This window comes from Hyla sarda, unplaced genomic scaffold (assembly GCF_029499605.1).
Source record: "Hyla sarda isolate aHylSar1 unplaced genomic scaffold, aHylSar1.hap1 scaffold_437, whole genome shotgun sequence".
Taxonomy (NCBI): domain Eukaryota; kingdom Metazoa; phylum Chordata; class Amphibia; order Anura; family Hylidae; genus Hyla; species Hyla sarda.
In genome coordinates, this window is record NW_026610451.1 from 224,819 (window position 1) to 250,860 (window position 26,042).

General features: G+C 43.6%; 1 protein-coding gene across 1 annotated transcript in view; it reads left to right on the forward strand.

Annotated features, from left to right (window-relative positions):
• LOC130334539 (IgGFc-binding protein-like) overlaps positions 1 to 13,292 on the forward strand; it is a 67,057-nt gene extending 53,765 nt beyond the window's left edge. Inside the window, exons 12-20 of the mRNA XM_056553892.1 lie at positions 4,758 to 5,334; positions 6,298 to 6,899; positions 7,846 to 8,413; positions 8,496 to 9,091; positions 9,166 to 9,739; positions 9,852 to 10,051; positions 11,555 to 11,926; positions 12,024 to 12,307; positions 13,005 to 13,292. Of these exons, the coding sequence (XP_056409867.1) occupies positions 4,758 to 5,334; positions 6,298 to 6,899; positions 7,846 to 8,413; positions 8,496 to 9,091; positions 9,166 to 9,739; positions 9,852 to 10,051; positions 11,555 to 11,926; positions 12,024 to 12,307; positions 13,005 to 13,014 (3,783 nt within the window). The 3' untranslated portion in view covers positions 13,015 to 13,292. The remainder of the gene's footprint in view (positions 1 to 4,757; positions 5,335 to 6,297; positions 6,900 to 7,845; positions 8,414 to 8,495; positions 9,092 to 9,165; positions 9,740 to 9,851; positions 10,052 to 11,554; positions 11,927 to 12,023; positions 12,308 to 13,004) is intronic.
• Positions 13,293 to 26,042: the final 12,750 nt, after the last annotated feature.

A 26,042-nucleotide genomic window follows, 5' to 3' on the forward strand; every position in this document is an offset into this window, starting at 1 on the left:
GGATGTAGCTTGGTGTAGGCAAGTGTATGGTGTAATAGGGTGTTCTAGGGTGCAATAGGGCCTAGCATGGTGTTCTAGGGTGTAATAATAGGGTCTAGCAGGGAATAGAAGGGTGTTGTAGAGGACTACAGGGTGAACTAGGGTGTAGTAGAGGATAGAAGGATGTAGTAGAGGATAGAAGGGTATAGTAGGGTGTAGTAGAGGATAGTAGGGTGTAGTAGAGGATAATAGGGTGTAGTAGAAGATAATAGAGTGTAGTAGGGTGTAGTAGAGGATAGAAGGGTGTAGTAGAGGATAGTAGGAATAGTAGAGGATAGAAGGGTGTAGTAGAGGATAGTAGGGTATAGTAGGGTGTAGTAGAGGATAGTAGGGTGTAGTAGAGGATAATAGGGTGTAGTAGAGGATAGTAGAGTGTAGTAGAGGATAGTAGGGTGTAGTAGAGGATAGTAGGAATAGTAGAGGATAGAAGGGTGTAGTAGAGGATAGTACGGTATAGTAGGGTGTAGTAGAGGATAGTAGGGTGTAGTAGAGGATAATAGGGTGTAGTAGAGGATAGTATGGTGAAGTAGAGGATAGTAGGTGTAGTACGGTGTAGTAGAGAATAGTAGGGTGTAGGAGAGCATAGTAGGGTGTAGTACGGTGTAGTAGAGGATATTAGGGTGTAGTATAAGATAGTAGGGTGTAGTACGGTGTAGTAGAGGATAGTAGGGTGTAGTAGAGGATAGTAGGGTGTAGTAGAAAATAGGGTGTAGTACGGGGTAGTAGAGGATAGTAGGGTGTAGTATGGTGTAGTAGAGGAAAGCAGGGTGTAGTAGAGGATAGTAGGGTGAAGTAGAGGATAGTAGGGTGTAGTACGGTGTAGTAGAGGATAGTAGGGTGTAGTAGAGGATAGTAGGGTGAAGTAAGGTGTAGTAGAGGATAGTAGGGTGTAGTAGAGGATAGTAGGGTGTAGTACGGTGTAGTAGAGGATAGTAGGCTGTAGTAGAGGATAGTAGGGTGTAGTAGAGGATAGTAGGGTGTAATAAGGTGTAGTAGAGGATAGCAGGGTATAGTAGAGGATAGTAGGGTGTAGTAGAGGATAGCAGGGTATAGTAGAGGATAGTAGGGTGTAGTAGAGGATAGCAGGGTGTAGTACGGTATAGTAGGGTGTAGTAGAGGATAGTAGGGTGTAGTAGAGGATAGCAGGGTGTAGTACGGTATAGTAGGGTGTAGTACGGTGTAGTAGAGGATAGCAGGGTACAGTAGAGGATAGTAGGGTGTAGTAGAGGATAGCAGGGTGTAGTACGGTATAGTAGGGTGTAGTACGGTGTAGTAGAGGATAGTAGGGTGTAGTACAGGATAGTAGGGTGAAGTAGAGAATAGTAGGGTGAAGTAGAGGATAGTAGGGTGTAGTACGGTGTAGTAGAGGATAGTAGGGTGTAGTAGAGGATAGTAGGGTGTGGTACGGTGTAGTAGAGGATAGTAGGGTGTAGTACGGTGTAGTAGAGGATAGTACGGTGTAGTAGAGGATAATAGGGTTTAGTAGAGGATAGTAGGGTGTAGTATGGTGTAGTAGAGGATAGTAGGGTGTAGTAGAGGATAGTAGGGTGTAGTAGAGGATAGTACGGGGTAGTAGAGGATAGTAGGGTGTAGTACGGTGTAGTAGAGGATAGTAGGGTATAGTAGAGGATAGTAGGGTGTAGTACGGGGTAGTAGAGGATAGTAGGGTGTAGTACGGTGTAGTAGAGGAAAGCAGGGTGTAGTAGAGGATAATAGGGTGTAGTAGAGGATAGTATGGTGTAGTAGAGGATAGTAGGGTGTAGTAGAGGATAGAAGGGTTAAATAGGGTGTAGTAGAGGATAGTCAGATGTAGTATGGTGTAGTAGAGGATAGTAGGGTGTAGTACGGTGTAGTAGAGGATAGTAGGGTGTAGTAGAGGATAGTAGGGTGTAGTACTGTGTAGTACGGTGTAGTAGAGGATAGTACGGTGTAGTAGAGGATTTTAAGGTGTAGTACGGTGTAGTAGAGGATAGTAGGGTGTAGTAGAGGATAGTAGGGTGTAGTAGAGGATAGTAGGGTGTAGTACAGTGTAGTAGAGGATAGTAGGGTGTCGTAGAGGATAGTAGGGTGTAGTAGAGGATAGTAGGGTGTAGTAGAGGATAGTAGGATGTAGTACAGTGTAGTAGAGGATAGTAGGGTGTATTAGAGGATAGCAGCGTGTAATACTGTGTAGTAGAGGATAGTAGGGTGTAGTAGAGGATAGTAGGGTGTAGTAGAGGATTGTAGGGTGTAGTAGAGGATAGTAGGGTGTAGTACGGTGTAGTAGAGGATAGTAGGGTGTCGTAGAGGATAGTAGGGTGTAGTAGAGGATAGTAGGGTGTAGTAGAGGATAGTAGGATGTAGTAGAGGATAGTAGGGTGTAGTAGAGGATAGTAGGGTGTAGTAGAGGATAGTAGGGTGTAGTAGAGGATAGTACGGTGTAGTAGAGTATAGTAGGGTGTAGTACGGTGTAGTAGAGGATAGTAGGGTGTAGTAGAGGATAGTAGGGTGTAGTAGAGGATAGTACGGTGTAGTAGAGTATAGTAGGGTGTAGTACGGTGTAGTAGAGGATAGTAGGGTGTAGTAGAGGATAGTAGGGTGTAGTAGAGGATAGTAGGGTGTAGTAGAGTATAGTAGGGTGTAGTACGGTGTAGTAGAGGATAGTAGGGTGTAGTAGAGGATAGTAGGGTGTAGTAGAGGATAGTAGGGTGTAGTACGGTGTAGTAGAGGATAGTAGGCTGTAGTAGAGGATAGTAGGGTGTAGTAGAGGATAGTAGGGTGTAATAAGGTGTAGTAGAGGATAGCAGGGTATAGTAGAGGATAGTAGGGTGTAGTAGAGGATAGCAGGGTATAGTAGAGGATAGTAGGGTGTAGTAGAGGATAGCAGGGTGTAGTACGGTATAGTAGAGGATAGTAGGGTATAGTAGAGGATAGTAGGGTGTAGTACGGGGTAGTAGAGGATAGTAGGGTGTAGTACGGTGTAGTAGAGGAAAGCAGGGTGTAGTAGAGGATAATAGGGTGTAGTAGAGGATAGTATGGTGTAGTAGAGGATAGTAGGGTGTAGTAGAGGATAGAAGGGTTAAATAGGGTGTAGTAGAGGATAGTCAGATGTAGTATGGTGTAGTAGAGGATAGTAGGGTGTAGTACGGTGTAGTAGAGGATAGTAGGGTGTAGTAGAGGATAGTAGGGTGTAGTACTGTGTAGTACGGTGTAGTAGAGGATAGTACGGTGTAGTAGAGGATTTTAAGGTGTAGTACGGTGTAGTAGAGGATAGTAGGGTGTAGTAGAGGATAGTAGGGTGTAGTAGAGGATAGTAGGGTGTAGTACAGTGTAGTAGAGGATAGTAGGGTGTCGTAGAGGATAGTAGGGTGTAGTAGAGGATAGTAGGGTGTAGTAGAGGATAGTAGGATGTAGTACAGTGTAGTAGAGGATAGTAGGGTGTATTAGAGGATAGCAGCGTGTAATACTGTGTAGTAGAGGATAGTAGGGTGTAGTAGAGGATAGTAGGGTGTAGTAGAGGATTGTAGGGTGTAGTAGAGGATAGTAGGGTGTAGTACGGTGTAGTAGAGGATAGTAGGGTGTCGTAGAGGATAGTAGGGTGTAGTAGAGGATAGTAGGGTGTAGTAGAGGATAGTAGGATGTAGTAGAGGATAGTAGGGTGTAGTAGAGGATAGTAGGGTGTAGTAGAGGATAGTAGGGTGTAGTAGAGGATAGTACGGTGTAGTAGAGTATAGTAGGGTGTAGTACGGTGTAGTAGAGGATAGTAGGGTGTAGTAGAGGATAGTAGGGTGTAGTAGAGGATAGTACGGTGTAGTAGAGTATAGTAGGGTGTAGTACGGTGTAGTAGAGGATAGTAGGGTGTAGTAGAGGATAGTAGGGTGTAGTAGAGGATAGTAGGGTGTAGTAGAGTATAGTAGGGTGTAGTACGGTGTAGTAGAGGATAGTAGGGTGTAGTAGAGGATAGTAGGGTGTAGTAGAGGATAGTAGGGTGTAGTACGGTGTAGTAGAGGATAGTAGGGTGTCGTAGAGGATAGTAGGGTGTAGTAGAGGATAGTAGGGTGTAGTAGAGGATAGTACGGTGTAGTAGAGGATAGTAGCGTGTAGTACTGTGTAGTAGAGGAAAGTAGGGTGTAGTAGAGGATAGTAGGGTGTAGTAGAGGATAGTAGGGTGTAGTAGGGTGTAGTAGAGGATAGTAGGGTGAAGTAGGGTGTAGTAGAGGATAGTAGGGTGTAGTAGAGAATAGTAGCGTGTAGTACTGTGTAGTAGAGGATAGTAGGGTGTAGTAGAGGATAGAAGGGTGAAGTAGGGTGTTGTTGAGTGTTTGTGCCCCCTTTGGTATATTTTAAATTTCAGCTTTGAAGCTAAAGAACTGTGATTGCAGCTCTGAAGCACACCGACATTTTTTCTGAAAGAGGTCGCCTAGGATTTCTTTACGCAGGCACCTAGTAACCCTAAAAGGCCTGTACTTACCTACCTCACTCCACTGATTTACATCACTACCAGAATTGGCACAAGACATTACCTGCTCAGCCGATTGTCTTCTGCCATAACCACTGATTGACTAAGGGGGCAATGTCTCGTGCTGACCCCAATCCAAGAGGTATTGTGCATCGGGCTCTGTGGCAGGAGAGCGAGGAAGGTAAGTATAGGCTTCTTTATGTTAACCAGGTGTCTGCCCACAATAAGAAAACATTTCCAGGACAACCAATTTAACATTTCCCAATTCCGCCCCCAACAGGTCAATGATGTCCTCACCAATCTGCCGGTGACGTTGTTAGATGGAAAGATCTCGGTCAGTATCAGTGGTCTGAATGCCGTGGTCCGCACAGACTTTGGCCTCCAGGTGACCTATGAATATAACTGGCACGTGGTGGTGACCCTGACCAGCAGCTACTATGGCCTGACAAAAGGACTCTGCGGAAACTTCAACCAAAAGACCAACGACGAGCTGATAACTGCGGACAACAAAGTCGTCACCTCCATTATAGACTGGGCCAAGAGCTGGAAGGTCAACGACAGAGACCCCTTCTGCTTTGACTCCTGTCCCGGTCTGAACTGTCCGACCTGTGATGACGCCAAGAAGGGCCTGTACGGGGGGGACAACAAATGTGGCCTTATTAGCAAAGTGTCAAATGGTCCCTTCAGAGAGTGTCACCCCAAAATTAACCCAGACACCTTCTTCGATAACTGCTTGTACGATGTCTGCATTAATGGCGGTGCTAACCAGTTCTTGTGCCAAGCCCTCGGTGCCTATTCCAGCACCTGCAGGAAGGAAGGGGTTAAAATATATGATTGGAGAACACCATCAGGATGTGGTAAGTGAGCAACACATACAAGGATATTGTATAGAAGCAAAGCTACACGGAGGAGAGGAAGGGAATGGGGAGGAGGGGGATGCAGCTGCAGGTTTCTCTGGGTCAGTGACTCCACTTTAGGAGAGGAGGAGCAGAAGAAGAGATAGAGGGGGATGCAGCTGCAGGTATTTCTGGGTCAGTGACTCTACTGTAAGAGAGAAGGAGGAGGAGAGATAGAGGGGGATGCAGCTGCAGGTATTTCTGGGTCAGTGACTCTACTGTAAGAGAGAAGGAGGAGGAGAGATAGAGGGGGATGCAGCTGCAGGTATTTCTGGGTCAGTGACTCTACTGTAGGAGAGGAGGAGCAGAAGTAGAGATAGAGGGGGATGCAGCTGCAGGTTACTTTTCTCTGGGTCAGTGACTACTGTAAAAGAGGAGGAGCAGAAGTAGAGATAGAGGGGGATGCAGCTGCCGGTTACCTTTGTCTGGGTCAGTGACTCTACTGTAAGAGAAAAGGAGGAGGAACAGGAGTAGAGATAGAGGGGGATGCAGCTGCAGGTTACCTTTCTCTGGGTCAGTGACTCTACTGTAAAAGAGGAAGAGCAGAAGTAGAGATAGGGGGGATGCAGCTGCAGGTTACCTTTCTCTGGGTCAGTGACTCTACTGTAAGAGAAGAGGAGCTGGAACAGGAGTAGAGATAGAGGGGGATGCAGCTTCAGGTTACCTTTCTCTCGGTCAGTGACTCTACTGTAAGAGAAGAGGAGCTGGAACAGGAGTAGAGCTAGAGGGGGATGCAGCTTCAGGTTACCTTTCTCTGGGTCAGTGACTCTACTGTAAGAGAAGAGGAGCTGGAACAGGAGTAGAGATAGAGGGGGATGCAGCTGCAGGTTTCTCTTGGTCAGTGACTACTGTAACTGGATACTTGTCTTTGCCATCATGTTGAGGTGATAACTTCATCTACATCCAATGTTATTTTCTCTACAGTTCTACCTTGTCCACCAAACAGTCACTACGAGTTCTGCGGAAATGCCTGCCCGGCTACTTGTACTGACCGCACAGCACCCTCACGATGTACCGATGACTGTGTGGAGACCTGTCAGTGTAATGACGGCTTTGTCCTTAGTGGTGACAAATGTGTTCCTGTATCAGGCTGCGGCTGCTCCTACAATGGTGCCTACTACCAACCTAACCAGGAGTTCTGGGCTGATGACATTTGCCGTACACTCTGTAAATGTGACCCAAGCGTTGGCATGGTGATCTGTAAGGAGAGTAGCTGTAAATCCAGTGAGAGGTGCATGATCAGTAATGGAGCGAGGACCTGCCAGCCCATCAGCTTCGCCACATGTTCCGGCTCTGGAGATCCACATTACTCCACTTTTGATGGCAAACGATTTGACTTTATGGGCACCTGCATCTACCAACTTGTTGGCGGGACCTCCACCAGCCCATCAATTCCTCGTTTTAGTGTCACAGTTCAGAATAACAACCGTGGAGGTAACAAGGCCGTATCATACACCAAAGTGGTCACACTGGAGGCTTATGATGTAGCTTTGACCCTCAGCATGGACTATCCTCGCCGTATTCTGGTATGTATGAGAGCAATGCTTTAAGTCTTTATTATCTTACCAAGTATTTTCATTTTCTGAACCAGACATGGTCAACTAGACTGGAATATGATAGAGGTAGGGCCATGATTTATTGGAGGCTAGTCATGTGAGCAATGGCCACCAGGTAGAGACATCTCCGGTACAATGGCCAACAGGTAGAGACATCTCCCGTACAATGGCCACCAGGTAGAGACATCTCCCGTACAATGGCAACCAAGTGGAGACATCTCCCGTACAATGGCCACCTGGTAGAGACATCTCCCGTACAATGGCCACCAGGTAGAGACATCTCCCGTACAATGGCCACCAGGTAGAGACATCTCCCGTACAATGGCCACCTGGTAGAGACATCTCCCGTACAATGGCCACCAGGTAGAGACATCTCCCGTACAATGGCCACCAGGTAGAGACATCTCCCGTACAATGGCCACCAGGTAGAGACATCTCCCGTACAATGGCCACCAGGTAGAGACATCTCCCGTACAATGGCCACCTGGTAGAGACATCTCCCGTACAATGGCCACCAGGTAGAGACATCTCCCTTACAATGGCCACCAGGTAGAGACATCTCCTGTACAATGGCCACCTGGTAGAGACATCTCCCGTACAATGGCCACCAGGTAGAGACATCTCCCGTACAATGGCCACCTGGTAGAGACATCTCCCGTACAATGGCCACCAGGTAGAGACATCTCCCGTACAATGGCCACCAGGTAGAGACATCTCCCGTACAATGGCCACCAGGTAGAGACATCTCCCGTACAATGGCCACCAGGTAGAGACATCTCCCGTACAATGGCCACCTGGTAGAGACATCTCCCGTACAATGGCCACCAGGTAGAGACATCTCCCTTACAATGGCCACCAGGTAGAGACATCTCTCATAGAATGGTCCAATCAGTTCTACAATGACTTTATTTTGCAGGTTGATGGCGTGGTTACCTCTTTACCGTTCTACTTCCAATCTAACAAGCTCGTAGCCTACATCAGTGGCAGCACTGGAATCATAAAGACCGATTTTGAGATCACCGTCACTTATGACTGGAACAGTTACGTTGAGGTCACCATTCCCAGCACCTACGCAAATGCTGTTGGTGGTTTGTGTGGCAATTACAACAAGAATCCCAATGATGACTTTAACATGAAGGATGGGAAACCCGCATCCAACGCCGTTCAGTTTGGTAACAGTTGGAAAGTGGGTGACGTCCCCGGCTGTTCCCCAGAGTGTACCGGAACCTGCCCTCTATGTTCTGAAGCCCAAAAACAAGAGTACAAGACAGAAAAGTACTGCGGGTTGATCAATAAACCCAAGGGGCCGTTCAGTCAGTGTTACTCCATTGTGGACCCAACCCCATACTTTAATGATTGTATTTTTGATGCCTGCCAATACAAAGGGCACCCATCATCCTTCTGTAATGCCATTGGTATCTACGTGGCAGCTTGCCAAGCAGCTGGAGTCACCGTAATGGAGTGGAGATCACCATCTTTCTGCAGTAAGTTCTTCACTCTTATCAGTCATTGGTTTTGTTCTTTTTGTTGTACTTTGTGATCATATTGACTTCCACTTCCTTCTAGGCCTATCCTGCCCACCGAACAGTCACTATGAATTGTGTGGAAACTCCTGTCCTGTCACCTGCCATGGGTTATCCTCCCCAACGGGTTGTAACTCGCCATGTAAGGAAGCCTGTTACTGTGACAACGGATACGTCCTGAGCGGCCACAAATGTGTCCCTATTGCCGACTGCGGTTGTGTATATCAAGATAAATATTACCAGAAGAATGAAATCTTCTATCCCAAGGGTCAGTGCAGTGAGAAGTGCCAGTGCGGTGTAGACGGCATCGTCAGGTGTAAATCCGAAGCATGTGGCCCCGAAGAAGAATGCAAATTAGTCAATGGAGTTTGGGGATGTCAGGCAAAAGAGTGCGGCCGATGTGTTGCCTCTGGGGATCCACACTACATCTCCTTCGATGGCCTCAGATTTGACTTCCAGGGTACCTGCACTTACACTTTCGCGAAGGTTGTGGACGAGGATCCTAATTTGGTGAAGTTCTCTATCACTGTTGAAAATGAAAGCTACGGAGATGGCAACGTTGCAGTGACAAGGCTTGTGGTGGTGTCTGTATACGGTTACACTGTCGCCATTGAGAGAGACACCAGATCGAGAGTGAAGGTAGGTATCATCATCTACAGAAATCTCTTCATCTTCTCGTTCTTCTCTTACATTCTTCTTCCTTTACGTTTTAGGTTGACGGAGAATTCAACAAACTACCACTGGTGATTGGCGATGGTGATATCGTGGTGAACCAAGAAGGAAACAATGTTGTCTTGCAGACAGACTTTGGGCTGAAGATTCTTTATGACACCATTTACCATGTGGTCCTCAGTATTCCAAGTACTTATCGCCGTAAGATGGGTGGACTCTGTGGCAACTTCAATGGGGACCAAAATGATGACTTCCAGCTTCCCAACAAGCAGGTCACCAAGAATGTGAATGATTTTGGTTTCTCCTGGAAGGTGGACATTGCCGGAGCTAAATGCAGCGATGGTTGTAATGCAGGAGAGTGCCCGGTATGTGAGGAGGCCAAGCTTCAGCCATTCAAGGCTACATCTTCTTGCGGTATGATCACAAACCCATCCGGACCTTTCAAGTCGTGTCACTCAAAGGTCAACCCAGTCGATTATTTCAACCACTGCATCTACGACTCATGCGCTGTCAACGGAAAAGGCGACATTCTGTGCAAGAGCCTCCAGGCCTATGCCGCGGCCTGTCATACACTCGGGGTGACTATTGGATCTTGGAGGACACCCACATTCTGCCGTAAGTAGAACATGAAAGATATGAGAACTATGTCCTGTTTTCATGTCCATCATTTGGAGTTTTCTCTCATTTTCTGTGATTTATGGCCTAAGCGATGTTCTTTTCCTCCTAGCCTTGTCCTGCCCGGCAAATAGTCACTATGAACTGTGCACCAGAACTTGTGAGCAAACCTGCTCTGGACTCACCGCACCAATGAGATGTACAGACCGCTGCTTCGAAGGCTGTGAATGTAACGCGGGATACGTGCTGGATGGAGATCGATGTGTCACACTTGACAAATGTGGATGTGTATTCGGTGGAAAGTACTTGAGTGTGAGTCATAATACAAAGATGGTGAAGGAAGTGTCAGGAAGGTCCTTGATCAGGAGCCGGCATCAATCTCTAGACATAAGGGGCATCTTTGGGGTTTTCTAGAATATCTACAGATCTTTGTATTACAATTTAGCTCTAAAAGGGTGTTATCAAGTTCTGGACACCATAAATTAGGGTCACCTTCCTAAACCCTTCTGGGCATGCTGCCCTTAAGAGCTGCTCTTACAGTACCCAAACAGTCCATACATTAGAGGGACAACTATTCATTTGACCTTAAAAGGGTACTCCGCCCATTACCATCTGCACTACTACCCTCCGCACTACTACCCTCCGCACTACTACCCTCCACACTACTACCCTCCGCACTACTACCCTCCGCACTACTACCATCTGCATTACTACACTCCGCACTACTACCATCTGCCCTACTACCCTCCGCACTACTACCCTCCGTACTACTACCATCTGCACTACTACCATCTGAACTACTACCATCTGCACTACTACCCTCCGTACTACTACCATCTGCACTACTACCATCTGCACTACTACCCTCCGCACTACTACCATCCGCACTACTACAATATGCACTACTACCATCCACACTACTACCATCCGCACTACTACCCTCCGCACTACTACCCTCCGCACTACTACCCTCCGCACTACTACCATCTGCACTACTACCATCTGCACTACTACCCTCCGCACTACTACCCTCCGCACTACTACCATCCGCACTACTACAATATGCACTACTACCATCCACACTACTACCATCCGCACTACTACCCTCCGCACTACTACCCTCCGCACTACTACCCTCCGCACTACTACCATCTGCACTACTACCATCTGCACTACTACCCTCCGCACTATTACCCTCCGCACTACTACCCTCCGCACTACTACCATCTGCACTACTACCATCTGCACTACTACCCTCTGCACTACTACCCTCCGCACTACTACCATCTGCACTACTACCCTCTGCACTACTACCCTCCGCACTACTACCATCTGCACTACTACCCTCTGCACTACTACCCTCCGCACTACTACCATCTGCACTACTACCATCTGCACTACTACCCTCCGCACTACTACCCTCCGCACTACTACCCTCCGCACTACTACCATCTGCACTACTACCCTCTGCACTACTACCCTCCGCACTACTACCATCTGCACTACTACCATCTGCACTACTACCCTCCGCACTACTACCCTCCGCACTACTACCCTCCGCACTACTACCATCTGCACTACTACCATCTGCACTACTACCATCTGCACTACTACCCTCTGCACTACTACCATCTGCACTACTACCATCTGCACTACTACCCTCCGCACTGCTACCATCTGCACTACTACCATCTGCACTACTACCCTCCGCACTACTACCATCTGCACTACTACCATCTGCATTACTACCATCTGCACTACTACTTTTGCTTAAATGTCTTGCAAGTTGGTAATTTTTTTATTTCTCTAATTTAGGAGGGTGAATCCTTCATCACAGGAGACTGTACCGGACAATGTAAATGCCAGGCTGGAGGAGTAACCTGCACCGCTGTAAGATGTGGAGACAAGGAACGGTGCGGTCTGGTGAATGGAGTCCGCGGTTGCTACAAGATAGAAGGCGAATGTTCCCTGAATTCTCAGAAATTGGTGACATTTGATGGTCTGACCGGAGGACCTATCGGAAATGGCCCAGTAGAGGTGGCGTCTCTGTGCAGTGACAAGTCTACCAGTTGGTTCAGAGTCATCGCTGATATCCAGAGTTGTGGAAAGACGGCAGCATCAGTGGCAAGAGTTCATGTCTTCCTCGATGGCGCTCTGGTGACCATCTCTAAAGACAAGGAAGTATGGGTAAGTCAATTGTCTGAGAAAATTATGGGAACTATATTCTGCCAATTGAGTAAGGAAAATGATTAATAATGTGAAATCGGTGATGTGATTTGTGTAGGTGAATGGGCGTTTGGGCCGTTTCCCCATTGGGTCTGGTATTTTGTCGGCCAATGTTGCGGAGACCTCTGTTATTATCCAGCTTGGCGTTAACTTGAGAATTGAGTTGAACAATAGTGGGAATCTTGTTCTCCGCATCTCCGAAAAATTGTCCAAAGCGGTTTGTGGAGCATGTGGAAACTTTAATGGAGACACTTCTGATGACCTCCAGGCTCCAACAGGAAAGGCCGTCACCGATGTTTTACAGCTCATAACATCTTGGAAAGCGCGAGACCTAACCAGCTGGTGAGTGGATTTAATGTTATTATTCACCGCGAGGCTTCATTCTATGTCTGAACATAACATAAGAGTCTTCCTGTACTTAACACTCCGATGTCATGGGTGGGGTAGAGCATGGCCCCAGCTCCAGTACACCGTCATATAGAAGCTGTGTGTAATATTAGAAAATGTACGGCCTTCCAGAGTGTCAGTGATCACATGATGTTGTAGCGCTGGTGACCGGATCATCTCTGGGATGTCTTTACTAAGGGGAGGTTTGTCCATCCGGTATAATATGTTTTTAAGCACAGAGAAAATCCATGTAAACCACATACAGAGGGAGCCTGGTGTGAACTAAGAACGACTATAGAAAGGGCTTCAATAGATAACTGTGGTGCCAAGGGGTATAAACTGAAGGTACTCGGGGTACCATAGGGCACTGCTGGAGATAGAGAAGGCCAACTCCATTGATTGTGATTTCTAACGCCAGGAGACCTGAAGCATTGGGCAGAAGACTCTTAGCAATAGAAAATGTCAAGAGAAAATCCCTGTATCCATTTCTAAGTTCTACGGTATTAGTTTGTGGGAAGGGACAGCCACTATGGCTGCTGTATAAAAAGGTTGTCAACCAGCTGACCCAAAATCCATTTATATCAAGACATTTTTATGTCATCTTTACATAGTAATCAGGTATTTTACCTTATTGTCCTTCTCTTTTTTTTAGTAATGCATAAAGAACAGAAAAAAACTAGAAGTTTCCAGAAACCGACCTAAAGATTGTATAGATCGTCGCCCCTCATAAAAGCCACAATTGCTGCATTACTTCTTAAGGACTGTCCAATGGAATTACAGGACACAACAAGAAAAACTGCAGAAAACGTCGTCCATATATCAGGACTAGAAGACGCACAGAATAGAGATGCTTAGATTTGGTGAATTAGTGGAATATTCTGAATTGTCCACTCTAACACAGATGCAATTCCAATGGTTTATGGGGTCAATAAAATTTTATGTGATGCTTTATACTGCTGTCCTTCCTAGTTTCTTATAACAGTTTTTATAGAAGTAATGAATGAGCCAGTAAAAAAGTACAGCGGCTCATAGCAACCAATCCAGAGGTCACATGGTTTAGGGGTAATAAAAACATAAGAAGTGACAGGAGCGATGACACGGAGGACACGGATGACACAGAGGACACAGAGGACACGGATGACACGGAGGACACGGACAACACAGAGGACACAGAGGACACGGACGACACAGAGGACACGGAGGACACGGATGACACAGAGAACACGGATGACACGGAGGAGACGGAGGATACGGAGGACACAGAGGACACGGATGACACGGAGGACACGGGTGACACGGAGGACACGGATGACACAGAGGACACAGAGGACACGGATGACACGGAGGACACGGACGACACAGAGGACACAGAGGACACGGATGACACAGAGAACACGGATGACACGGAGGAGACGGAGGATACGGAGGACACAGAGGACACGGATGACACGGAGGACACGGGTGACACGGAGGACACGGATGATGTTAATAACATAGATTACCGTGATTATTACATCATTATTTTTACATCTATAACCTGTAAGATAATGTCTTCCTATATAGAGCTGTGGCCTGTGGGGGCTTCATCTGAGGGGCTTACACCAGACCCACAACTGACAATAAACCATCACAATGCACTCCCATCCTGCATTCATTCTGCACTGCTCACCAGGTGTAGGAACCACCACAAATCTGGGGGGATAGCATTATTACTGGGTGTGGCTATGCAGAGGTGGAGCTGTGGCGACGGATCAGAGGAAACTGTCTTGTGGGATGTAGGGTATATAGGGTGTTGCTGTTCGGGATAATTAGGGGCGCTGTTAACCCTTATCACTCGTGATGCCAGGGTGAGGGTTAAATGCTGTGTTTCTTGATAGGCCTATTGCCACCCTTCCCAAGAGCAATAGGTGATGCAGAAATAAAGGATTGTCCCCAACCACTGTTAACTGAAAACTTGCAGGAACTTTTATTGAAGATTTTCTGTACATGTAGTAATAGTAACAGTCCAGAGTCTCTATAGATATAGCTGAGCAACGATTGACAGTCGTTTGGGATCAGATAAGCCCAATTTAGCTCCTTAGGGATTGTATAGCAGAGATCCGCTGGATTTAGGGCAGGGATTAGGTCCAGTGATCTTGCGATGAGTAGCGGGGAATTGCTTAGTCTATCCGCTATGTTAGCGGCCGAGGCCGCAAGGCTTTGGCCTAGTAATCGTCTTGTAAGCTGCGGAGGTCCTACCTCTTCCAGAGTCAGCAAGAGAGCGATCAAGATGGTGCAGGTCCCTTATATGGGCAGGGGACGTCCGCTTTGGATTGGTCCGTAACGACTGTCACTCACCGTTACATTGCATTGTGGGTGAACACGTCACAGGAACCTCCAAAGGTCCTGAAGCAAAACCATAGAGTTCTAACCTAATCACGTGACCCGCAGGTCCTGCTACGCTCCGAACAGGTAGATAACTAAATATATACATATTTCTACTTATATTTATATTAATAAGAACTGCCATATAGTCATCGACTAAGTGAGAGTGACAAGGGAAAAACTACAAAAGAGGGACCCCGACGTCCTAGGGACTCTGACTATGGGGACCTCTATATAGGTAACGTATACAATACGGTACCGGGACACCACAGAGCCATGAAGGGGCATATCAAATGGGAGGAGCCAAAAGGGGCAGAACCACTAAATGCTACATGACGGTACCAAATTGAGCTTCATTTTTGCCTAATTAAACTTAAAATTTATAATTTGTCATCTCACAATCTGACATCTGAAGAAATAATATTGCTGTCCAAAGGCCTCTCCTTTACACCCCTACCCAGATTTGATAGTTTTAACTGGATAAAAGATGTTAATCTTTTTGCACTAAAATTAGCCCTAAGGAAATGGCACATCCAATTGGACACTGACTCTAGATGACAAAACTAGACATACTCTTCATGAGTTATTATTGAAAAACCTTGGTCTCGTATGACCCCCTCTTCTCTCAATATGAAAACATAGAGACATTGGTAAGTGACAGCAGACATTGAATCTATTCGCCCCCAGAAACATTTAATACATTCTAATCTTACTTTGGGAGAATGTCAGGCCCTGGAGACTTTGAGATCCGACTGTCTCCATTGCAATGAACCTATTGAACGACAGGGAAAAATATGACATTTTACCAGCAGATCCCCCCCGGGGAATACTTAGCCCAATTTAAAACTCTAATGGCAGATGCCAAAGAACGACATTTAATTTCCACCGAAGAAAACAAATTTCTCTCTAATGCACATCCCACAATTGCAACATTTTACACGTTGCCTAAAATGCATAAAAACACAACGCCGGTTCGCGGGAGACCCATTGTCTCAGGCAATAATTGCCTTTCACAGGGTGCCAGTATCTATATTGACAAGGTACTGGCCCCCTTTGTAATAACTCTGCTATCGTATCTGAAAGGTACAAAGAATACTGTATTAAAACTTCAAGACCTGACTGTTACAAAAACCACAATTCTAACAAGTCTCGATGTCGAGAGTTTATACATCAATATCAGACATGACTTGGGTCTCGCCGCTATTACTTTCTAAGCACGAAAAGCACCTTCTTTTCAGCACACAACACTTGTGTTATTAATTTATTAAAGTTCATTCTTACAATTATTTTCTATTTAACGGCACGTTCTATCAGCATACACAAGGCACGGCTATGGGGTCTTCTTGTGCACCTACTTATGCTAATTTATGTCTTGGGTGGTGGGAGGACACGGTGTTATTTGTTGAGACTTTTGTTTTTTTCACAGATCACATTATTTTTTGGGACGGTTTATCGATGATGTCCTAATACTTTGGGACAGAGATACTTCGCTTTTCACAGACTTTGTTTACCAGCTTAATTTAAACAACATAGGGATGGTATTCACCAGTGAGATAGGGGGCACATCTATTAATTTCCTGGATTTACACATCTAAATAGGTAAAGACCTGAAGATACAAACACAGGTTTAAAGGAAACCCACCTCGGCCAACTCGCTCCTACATTGGGGGAGTTGGCACCCTGATCGTCTTAAGGCCAGCATACCCATCGGTCAATATCTACGGGCACGCCGAAGAAGGACGCCGGAGGATGCCAAGTTTGAAGAGGAGAGCAAGAAACTGTATTCTAGGTTCAGACAACAACAATACCCCAGAAAACATCTGAAAAGGGCTAAAGCCACAGATAGAGGAGCTGTTCTTAGATGCGATATTCAGAAAGAGGCAGAAAATCGTATACGCTGCATAGGATCCTATGATGGATACACGGATAGTATCATGAGTATCCTATGCTGTCACTGGCATCTTTTATCCACTGATAGACAACTCTTACCAGTGATAGGGGGGAAACCAAGTCTCACATTTAGGAAAGGACCCAAACTAAGGGATTTATTGGTGCATAGTCACCTTGATACCCCTAATGCAAGTAAAAACTGGTTGATGAACAAAACCACTGGATCATATGCATGTGGGCATTGTACTTTTGCACCTATATTATCAAGAGTAAGACCTTTACGAACCCCATAGATTCTCGTACGTATGAAATCAGACAGTTCATTAACTGTAGTAGCAAGAACATTATATACATGGCTATTTGTTCTTGTCCGAGAATCTATGTGGGTAAAACCACTCAAGAATTTAAGAGACGCGTCTCCCAGCATTTGAGTTGTATAAGAGCATCGAAGGATACTCCCATTTCACGCCATACGCAGGCAACACACAAGAGTAATTTAAAAGAGATACGCTTCATAGGTTTATGTAAGTTTTGTCTAGGTCCCAGGCGGGGAAACATAGATTCATCGTTTGTTAAAGGAAGAAGCAAGATGGAAACACAGGCTAAAAAGTAGGGCTCCGAGGGGCCTCAATGAAGGTTTTTCATTGCCGCTTTTCTGGACTCACAATAAGATATGACGAATTTACACATCACCAAGATGATAATTTTTTACCCCCCACATGTTAATTTGGATTTCACCATTTATGTTCTGATTTCTATTACATTTGTTTCTAACATCATCAATAATAATATGTTGACAAGTATGAACCAATTTGCCTTAACATCTGGAGGGACCATAAGAAATACATAGATCTTAAAATTAGGTCATAAAAATAGTGGACACAATGGAATCATAAGATGAGGACAGAGCTATATCTCCAAGTGTCAATAATGGATATATCCAATCTTGGTCCATCTGGGATATTGAAGATGTTGACGTGTGATGTTATTAGAGGTAGATATAATAGGACAATTGAATTGTCTAAAATGTATCTATATGTGTCTAAAGTGAACAAGGCACATTATCATCCACTAAACGAAAAACGATACGCCATGCCCCCAGATCCATGAAAAGAAAAACGATACGCTATGCCCCCAGATCCATGAAGAGAAAAACGATACGCCATGCCCCCATATCCATAAAAAGGAAAACGATACGCCATGCCCCCAGATCCATGAAGAGAAAAACGATACGCCATGCCCCCAGATCCATGAAAAGAAAAACGATACGCTATGCCCCCAGATCCATGAAAAGAAAAACGATACGCTATGCCCCCAGATCCATGAAGAGAAAAACGATACGCCATGCCCCCAGATCCATGAAAAGAAAAACGATACGCTATGCCCCCAGATCCATGAAGAGAAAAACGATACGCTATGCCGCCAGATCCATGAAAAGAAAAACGATACGCTATGCCCCCAGATCCATGAAGAGAAAAACGATACGCCATGCCCCCAGATCCATGAAGAGAAAAACGATACGCCATGCCCCCAGATCCATGAAGAGAAAAACGATACGCCATGCCCCCAGATCCATGAAGAGAAAAACGATACGCTATGCCCCCAGATCCATGAAGAGAAAAACGATACGCTATGCCCCCAGATCCATGAAAAGAAAAACGATACGCTATGCCCCCAGATCCATGAAGAGAAAAACGATACGCCATGCCCCCAGATCCATGAAGAGAAAAACGATACGCCATGCCCCCAGATCCATGAAGAGAAAAACGATACGCCATGCCCCCAGATCCATGAAGAGAAAAACGATACGCTATGCCCCCAGATCCATGAAGAGAAAAACGATACGCTATGCCCCCAGATCCATGAAAAGAAAAACGATACGCTATGCCCCCAGATCCATGAAGAGAAAAACGATACGCCATGCCCCCAGATCCATGAAGAGAAAAACGATACGCCATGCCCCCAGATCCATGAAGAGAAAAACGATACGCCATGCCCCCAGATCCATAAAAAGGAAAACGATACGCCATGCCCCCAGATCCATGAAGAGAAAAACGATACGCCATGCCCCCAGATCCATGAAGAGAAAAACGATACGCCATGCCCCCAGATCCATGAAAATAAAAACGATACGCCATGCCCCCAGATCCATGAAGAGAAGAACGATACGCCATGCCCCCAGATCCATGAAGAGAAAAACGATACGCCATGCCCCAGATCCATGAAGAGAAGAACGATACGCCATGCCCCCACATCCATGAAGAGAAAAACGATACGCCATGCCCCCAGATCCATGAAGAGAAAAACGATACGCCATGCCCCCAGATCCATGAAAAGAAAAATGATACGCCATGCCCCCAGATCCATGAAAAGAAAAACGATACGCCATGCCCCCAGATTCATGAAAAGAAAAACGATACGCTATGCCCCCAGATCCATGAAGAGAAAAACGATACGCCATGCCCCCAGATCCATGAAGAGAAAAACGATACGCCATGCCCCCAGATCCATGAAAAGAAAAACGATACGCCATGCCCCCAGATCCATGAAGAGAAAAACGATACGCCATGCCCCCAGATCCATGAAGAGAAAAACGATACGCCATGCCCCCAAATCCATGAAAAGAAAAATGATACGTCATGCCCCCAGATACATGAAAAGAAAAACGATACGCCATGCCCCCAGATCCATGAAAAGAAAAACGATACGCCATGCCCCCAGATCCATGAAAAGAAAAACGATACGCCATGCCCCCAGATCCATGAAAAGAAAAACGATACGCCATGTCCCCAGATCCATGAAGAGAAAAACGATACGCCATGCCACCAAATCCATGAAGAGAAAAACGATACGCCATGCCCCCAGATCCATGAAGAGAAAAACGATACGCCATGCCCCAGGAACATGAAGAGAAAAACGATACGCCATGCCCCCAGATCCATGAAGAGAAAAACGATACGCCATGCCCCCAGATCCATGAAGAGAAAAACGATACGCCATGCCCCCAGATCCATGAAGAGAAAAACGATACGCCATGCCCCCAGATCCATGAAGAGAAAAACGATACGCCATGCCCCCAAATCCATGAAAAGAAAAATGATACGTCATGCCCTCAGATACATGAAAAGAAAAACGATACGCCATTCCCCCAGATCCATGAAAAGAAAAACGATACGCCATGCCCCCAAATCCATGAAAAGAAAAAGGATACGTCATGCCCCCAGATCCATGAAAAGAAAAACGATACGCCATGTCCCCAGATCCATGAAGAGAAAAACGATACGCCATGCCCCCAGATCCATGAAGAGAAGAACGATACGCCATGCCCCCAGATTCATGAAGAGAAAAACGATATGCCATGCCCCCAGATCCATGAAAAGAAAAATGATACGCCATGCCCCCAGATCCATGAAGAGAAAAACGATACGCCATGCCCCCAGATCCATGAAGAGAAAAACGATACGCCATGCCCCCAGATCCATGAAGAGAAAAAAGATACGCCATGCCCCCAGATCCATGAAGAGAAAAACGATACGCCATGCCCCCAGATCCATGAAGAGAAAAACGATACGCCATGCCCCCAGATCCATGAAGAGAAAAACGATACGCCATGCCCCCAGATCCATGAAGAGAAAAACAATACGCCATGCCCCCAGATCCATGAAGAGAAAAACGATACGCCATGCCACCAAATCCATGAAGAGAAAAACGATACGCCATGCCCCCAGATCCATGAAGATAAAAACGATACGCCATGCCCCCAGGAACATGAAGAGAAAAACGATACGCCATGCCCCCAGATCCATGAAGAGAAAAACGATACGCCATGCCCCCAGATCCATGAAGAGAAAAACGATACGCCATGCCCCCAAATCCATGAAAAGAAAAATGATACGTCATGCCCCCAGATACATGAAAAGAAAAACGATACGCCATGCCCCTAGATCCATGAAAAGAAAAACGATACGCCATGCCCCCAAATCCATGAAAAGAAAAAGGATACGTCATGCCCCCAGATCCATAAAAAGAAAAACAATACGCCATGCCCCCAGATCCATGAAAAGAAAAACGATACGCCATGCCCCCAGATCCATGAAGAGAAAAACGATACGCCATGCCCCCAGATCCATGAAAAGAAAAACGATACGCCATGCCCCCAGATCCAAGAAGAGAAAAACGATACGCCATGCCCCCAGATCCATGAAAAGAAAAACGATACGCCATGCCCCCAAATCCATGAAAAGAAAAATGATACGTCATGCCCCCAGATACATGAAAAGAAAAACGATACGCCATGCCCCTAGATCCATGAAAAGAAAAAGGATACGCCATGCCCCCAAATCCATGAAGAGAAAAACGATACGCCATGCCACCAGATTCATGAAAAGAAAAACGATACGCCATGCCCCCAGATCCATGAAGAGAAAAACGATACGCCATGCCCCCAGATCCATGAAGAGAAAAACGATACGCCATGCCCCCAGATCCATGAAGAGAAAAACGATACGCCATGCCCCCAGATCCATGAAGAGAAAAACGATACGCCATGCCCCCAGATCCATGAAGAGAAAAACGATACGCCATGCCCCCAGATCCATGAAGAGAAAAACGATACGCCATGCCCCCAGATCCATGAAAAGAAAAACGATACGCCATGCCCCCAGATCCATGAAGAGAAAAGCAACTGATTAGACATTACCATGTATTCTAAGTATAACCCTCTAGTTGAGAATAATGAAATACTCACCTGTTCTTGATGTGGGGTGTCTCTCAGGGGGGGGGGGTTATGTCGATGGTTGTGGTAGGGATTGCCGAGCTTGTCATGATGGGACGGTTGTCTTCTTTAGGTACCTGGAGGAGACAAGACACCTGCTGATAGATATATTTGTGGGACCAAATACTTTGGGACAATGCGATGTCACAGAAACGTTATTAATATGTCTCCAATCTACATCTCCATCACCATGCACTTCCACAGAACGTCAAAATACTTGGAGTATCTAATATAGAGATAATTTAATATGAAGATAATTTAATAGAAAGATAATTTAATATAGAGATACCTTAATGATAAATAGTAAATTGTTTGACATTAGCCCCTAATACTGTGTACTGTGTGTATATTGTGTATATTGTGTACTGTATATACTGTGTGTATATTGTGTATAGTGTGTACTGTGTATACTGTATGTATATTGTGTATAGTGTGTGTACTGTGTCTACTGTATGTATATTGTATATAGTGTGTGTACTGTGTATACTGTATGTATATTGTGTATAGTGTGTGTACTGTGTATACTGTATGTATATTGTGTATATAGTGTGTGTACTGTGTATACTGTATGTATATTGTGTATATTGTGTACTGTATATACTGTGTGTATATTGTGTATAGTGTGTACTGTGTATACTGTATGTATATTGTGTATAGTGTGTGTACTGTGTCTACTGTATGTATATTGTATATAGTGTGTGTACTGTGTATACTGTATGTATATTGTGTATAGTGTGTGTACTGTGTATACTGTATGTATATTGTGTATAGTGTGTGTACTGTGTATACTGTATGTATATTGTATATAGTGTGTGTACTGTGTATACTGTAGGTATATTGTGTATAGTGTGTGTACTGTGTATACTGTATGTATATTGTGTATAGTGTGTGTACTGTGTACACTGTATGTATATTGTGTATAGTGTGTGTACTGTGTATACTGTATGTATATTGTGTATAGTGTGTGTACTGTGTATACTGTATGTATATTGTGTATAGTGTGTGTACTGTGTATACTGTATGTATATTGTGAATATAGTGTGTGTACTGTGTATACTGTATGTATATTGTGTATAGTGTGTGTACTGTGTATACTGTATGTATATTGTGTATAGTGTGTGTACTGTATATACTGTATGTATATTGTGTATAGTGTGTACTGTGTATACTGTATGTATATTGTGTATAGTGTGTGTACTGTGTATACTGTATGTATATTGTGTATATAGTGTGTGTACTGTATATACTGTATGTATATTGTGTATAGTGTGTGTACTGTGTATACTGTATGTATATTGTGTATATAGTGTGTGTACTGTGTATACTGTATGTATATTGTGTATATAGTGTGTGTACTGTATATACTGTATGTATATTGTATATAGTGTGTGTACTGGGTATACTGTATGTATATTGTGTATAGTGTGTGTACTGTGTATACTGTATGTATATTGTATATAGTGTGTGTACTGTGTATACTGTATGTATATTGTGTATAGTGTGTGTACTGTGTATACTGTAGGTATATTGTGTATAGTGTGTGTACTGTGTATACTGTATGTATATTGTGTATAGTGTGTGTACTGTGTATACTGTATGTATATTGTATATAGTGTGTGTACTGTGTATACTGTATGTATATTGTATATAGTGTGTACTGTGTATACTGTATGTATATTGTGTATATAGTGTGTGTACTGTATATACTGTATGTATATTGTGTATAGTGTGTGTACTGTGTATACTGTATGTATATTGTGTATAGTGTGTGTACTGTGTATACTGTATGTATATTGTGTATAGTGTGTGTACTGTATATACTGTATGTATATTGTGAATAGTGTGTGTACTGGGTATACTGTATGTATATTGTGTATAGTGTGTGTACTGTATATACTGTATGTATATTGTGTATATAGTGTGTGTACTGTATATACTGTATGTATATTGTGTATAGTGTGTGTACTGTGTATACTGTATGTATATTGTGTATAGTGTGTGTACTGTATATACTGTATGTATATTGTGTATAGTGTGTGTACTGGGTATACTGTATGTATATTGTGTATAGTGTCTGTACTGTGTATACTGTATGTATATTGTGTATAGTGTGTGTACTGTGTATACTGTATGTATATTGTGTATATAGTGTGTGTACTGTGTATACTGTATGTATATTGTGTATAGTGTGTGTACTGTGTATATTGTATGTATATTGTGTATATAGTGTGTGTACTGTGTATACTGTATGTATATTGTGTATATTGTGTGTACTGTGTATACTGTATGTATATTGTGTATAGTGTGTGTACTGTGTATACTGTATGTATATTGTGTATAGTGTGTACTGTGTATACTGTATGTATATTGTGTATAGTGTGTGTACTGTGTATACTGTATGTATATTGTGTATATAGTGTGTGTACTGTGTATACTGTATGTATATTGTGTATAGTGTGTGTACTGTGTATACTGTATATATATTGTATATAGTGTGTGTACTGTGTATACTGTATGTATATTGTGTATAGTGTGTGTACTGTGTATACTGTATGTATATTGTGTATAGTGTGAGTACTGTGTATACTGTATGTATATTGTGTATAGTGTGTGTACTGTGAATACTGTATGTATATTGTGTATAGTGTGTGTACTGTGTATATTGTATGTATATTGTGTATATAGTGTGTGTACTGTGTATACTGTATGTATATTGTGTATAGTGTGTACTGTGTATACTGTATGTATATTGTATATAGTGTGTGTACTGTGTATACTGTATGTATATTGTGTATAGTGTGTACTGTGTATACTGTATGTATATTGTGTATAGTGTGTGTACTGTGTATACTGTATGTATATTGTATATAGTGTGTGTACTGAGTATAATGTATGTATATTGTGTATAGTGTGTGTACTGTGTATACTGTATGTATATTGTGTATAGTGTGTGTACTGTGTATACTGTATGTATATTGTGTATAGTGTGTGTACTGTGTATACTGTATGTATATTGTATATAGTGTGTGTACTATGTATACTGTATGTATATTGTGTATAGTGTGTGTACTGAGTATAATGTATGTATATTGTGTATAGTGTGTACTGTGTATACTGTATGTATATTGTGTATAGTGTGTACTGTGTATACTGTATGTATATTGTATATAGTGTGTGTACTGTGTATACTGTATGTATATTGTGTATAGTGTGTGTACTGTGTATACTGTATGTATATTGTGTATAGTGTGTGTACTGTGTATACTGTATGTATATTGTGTATAGTGTGTGTACTGTGTATACTGTATGTATATTGTGTATAGTGTGTGTACTGTGTATACTGTATGTATATTGTGTATAGTGTGTGTACTGTGTATACTGTATGTATATTGTGTATAGTGTGTGTACTGTGTATACTGTATGTATATTGTGTATAGTGTGTGTACTGTATATACTGTATGTATATTGTGTATATAGTGTATGTACTGTGTATACTGTATGTATATTGTGTATAGTGTGTGTACTGTGTATACTGTATGTATATTGTGTATATAGTGTGTGTACTGTGTATACTGTATGTATATTGTGTATAGTGTGTGTACTGTGTATACTGTATATATATTGTGTATAGTGTGTGTACTGTGTATACTGTATGTATATTGTGTATATAGTGTGTGTACTGTATATACTGTATGTATATTGTGTATAGTGTGTGTACTGTGTATACTGTATATATATTGTGTATAGTGTGTGTACTGTGTATACTGTATGTATATTGTATATAATGTGTGTACTGTGTATTCTGTATGTATATCGTGTATATAGTGTGTGTACTGTATGGATATTGTGTGTATGGGATAACAATGATCGGTGTGTGCAGTGTTATAGTCTCCTATGTGATAATATTGATCAGTGTGTGCAGTGTTATAGTCTGCTATGGGATAACAATGATCAGTGTGTGCAGTGTTATAGTCTCCTATAGGATAACAATGATCAGTGTGTGCAGTGTTATAGTCTCTTATGGGATAACAATGATCAGTGTGTGCAGTGTTATAGTCTCCTATGGGATAATAATGATCAGTGTATGCAGTGTTATAGTCTCCTATGGGATAACAATGATCAGTGTAAGAGATCAGTGTGAGCAGTGTTATAGTATCCCATGGGATAACAATGATCAGTGTGTGCAGTGTTATAGTCTTCTATGGGATTACAATGATCAGTGTGTACAGTGTTATAGTCAATGGGATAATAATGATCAGTGTGTGCAGTGTTATAGTCTCCTATGGGATAACAATGATCAGTGTGTGCAGTGTTATAGTCTCCTATGGGATAACAATGATCAATGCGTGCAGTGTTATAGTCTCCTATGGGATAACATTGATCAGTGTGTGCATTGTTATTGTCTCCTATGTGATTACAATCATCATTTTGTGCTGTGTTATAGTCTTCTATGGGATAACAATGATCAGTGTGTGCAGTGTTATAGTCTCTTTGGGATAACAATGATCAGTGTGTGCAGTGTTATAGTCTCCTATTTGATAACAATGATCAGTGTGTGGAGTGTTATAGTCTCGTATGCGATAACAATAATCAGTGTGTGCAGTGTTATAGTCTCCTATGGGATAACAATGATCAGTGTGTGCAGTGTTATAGTCTCCTATA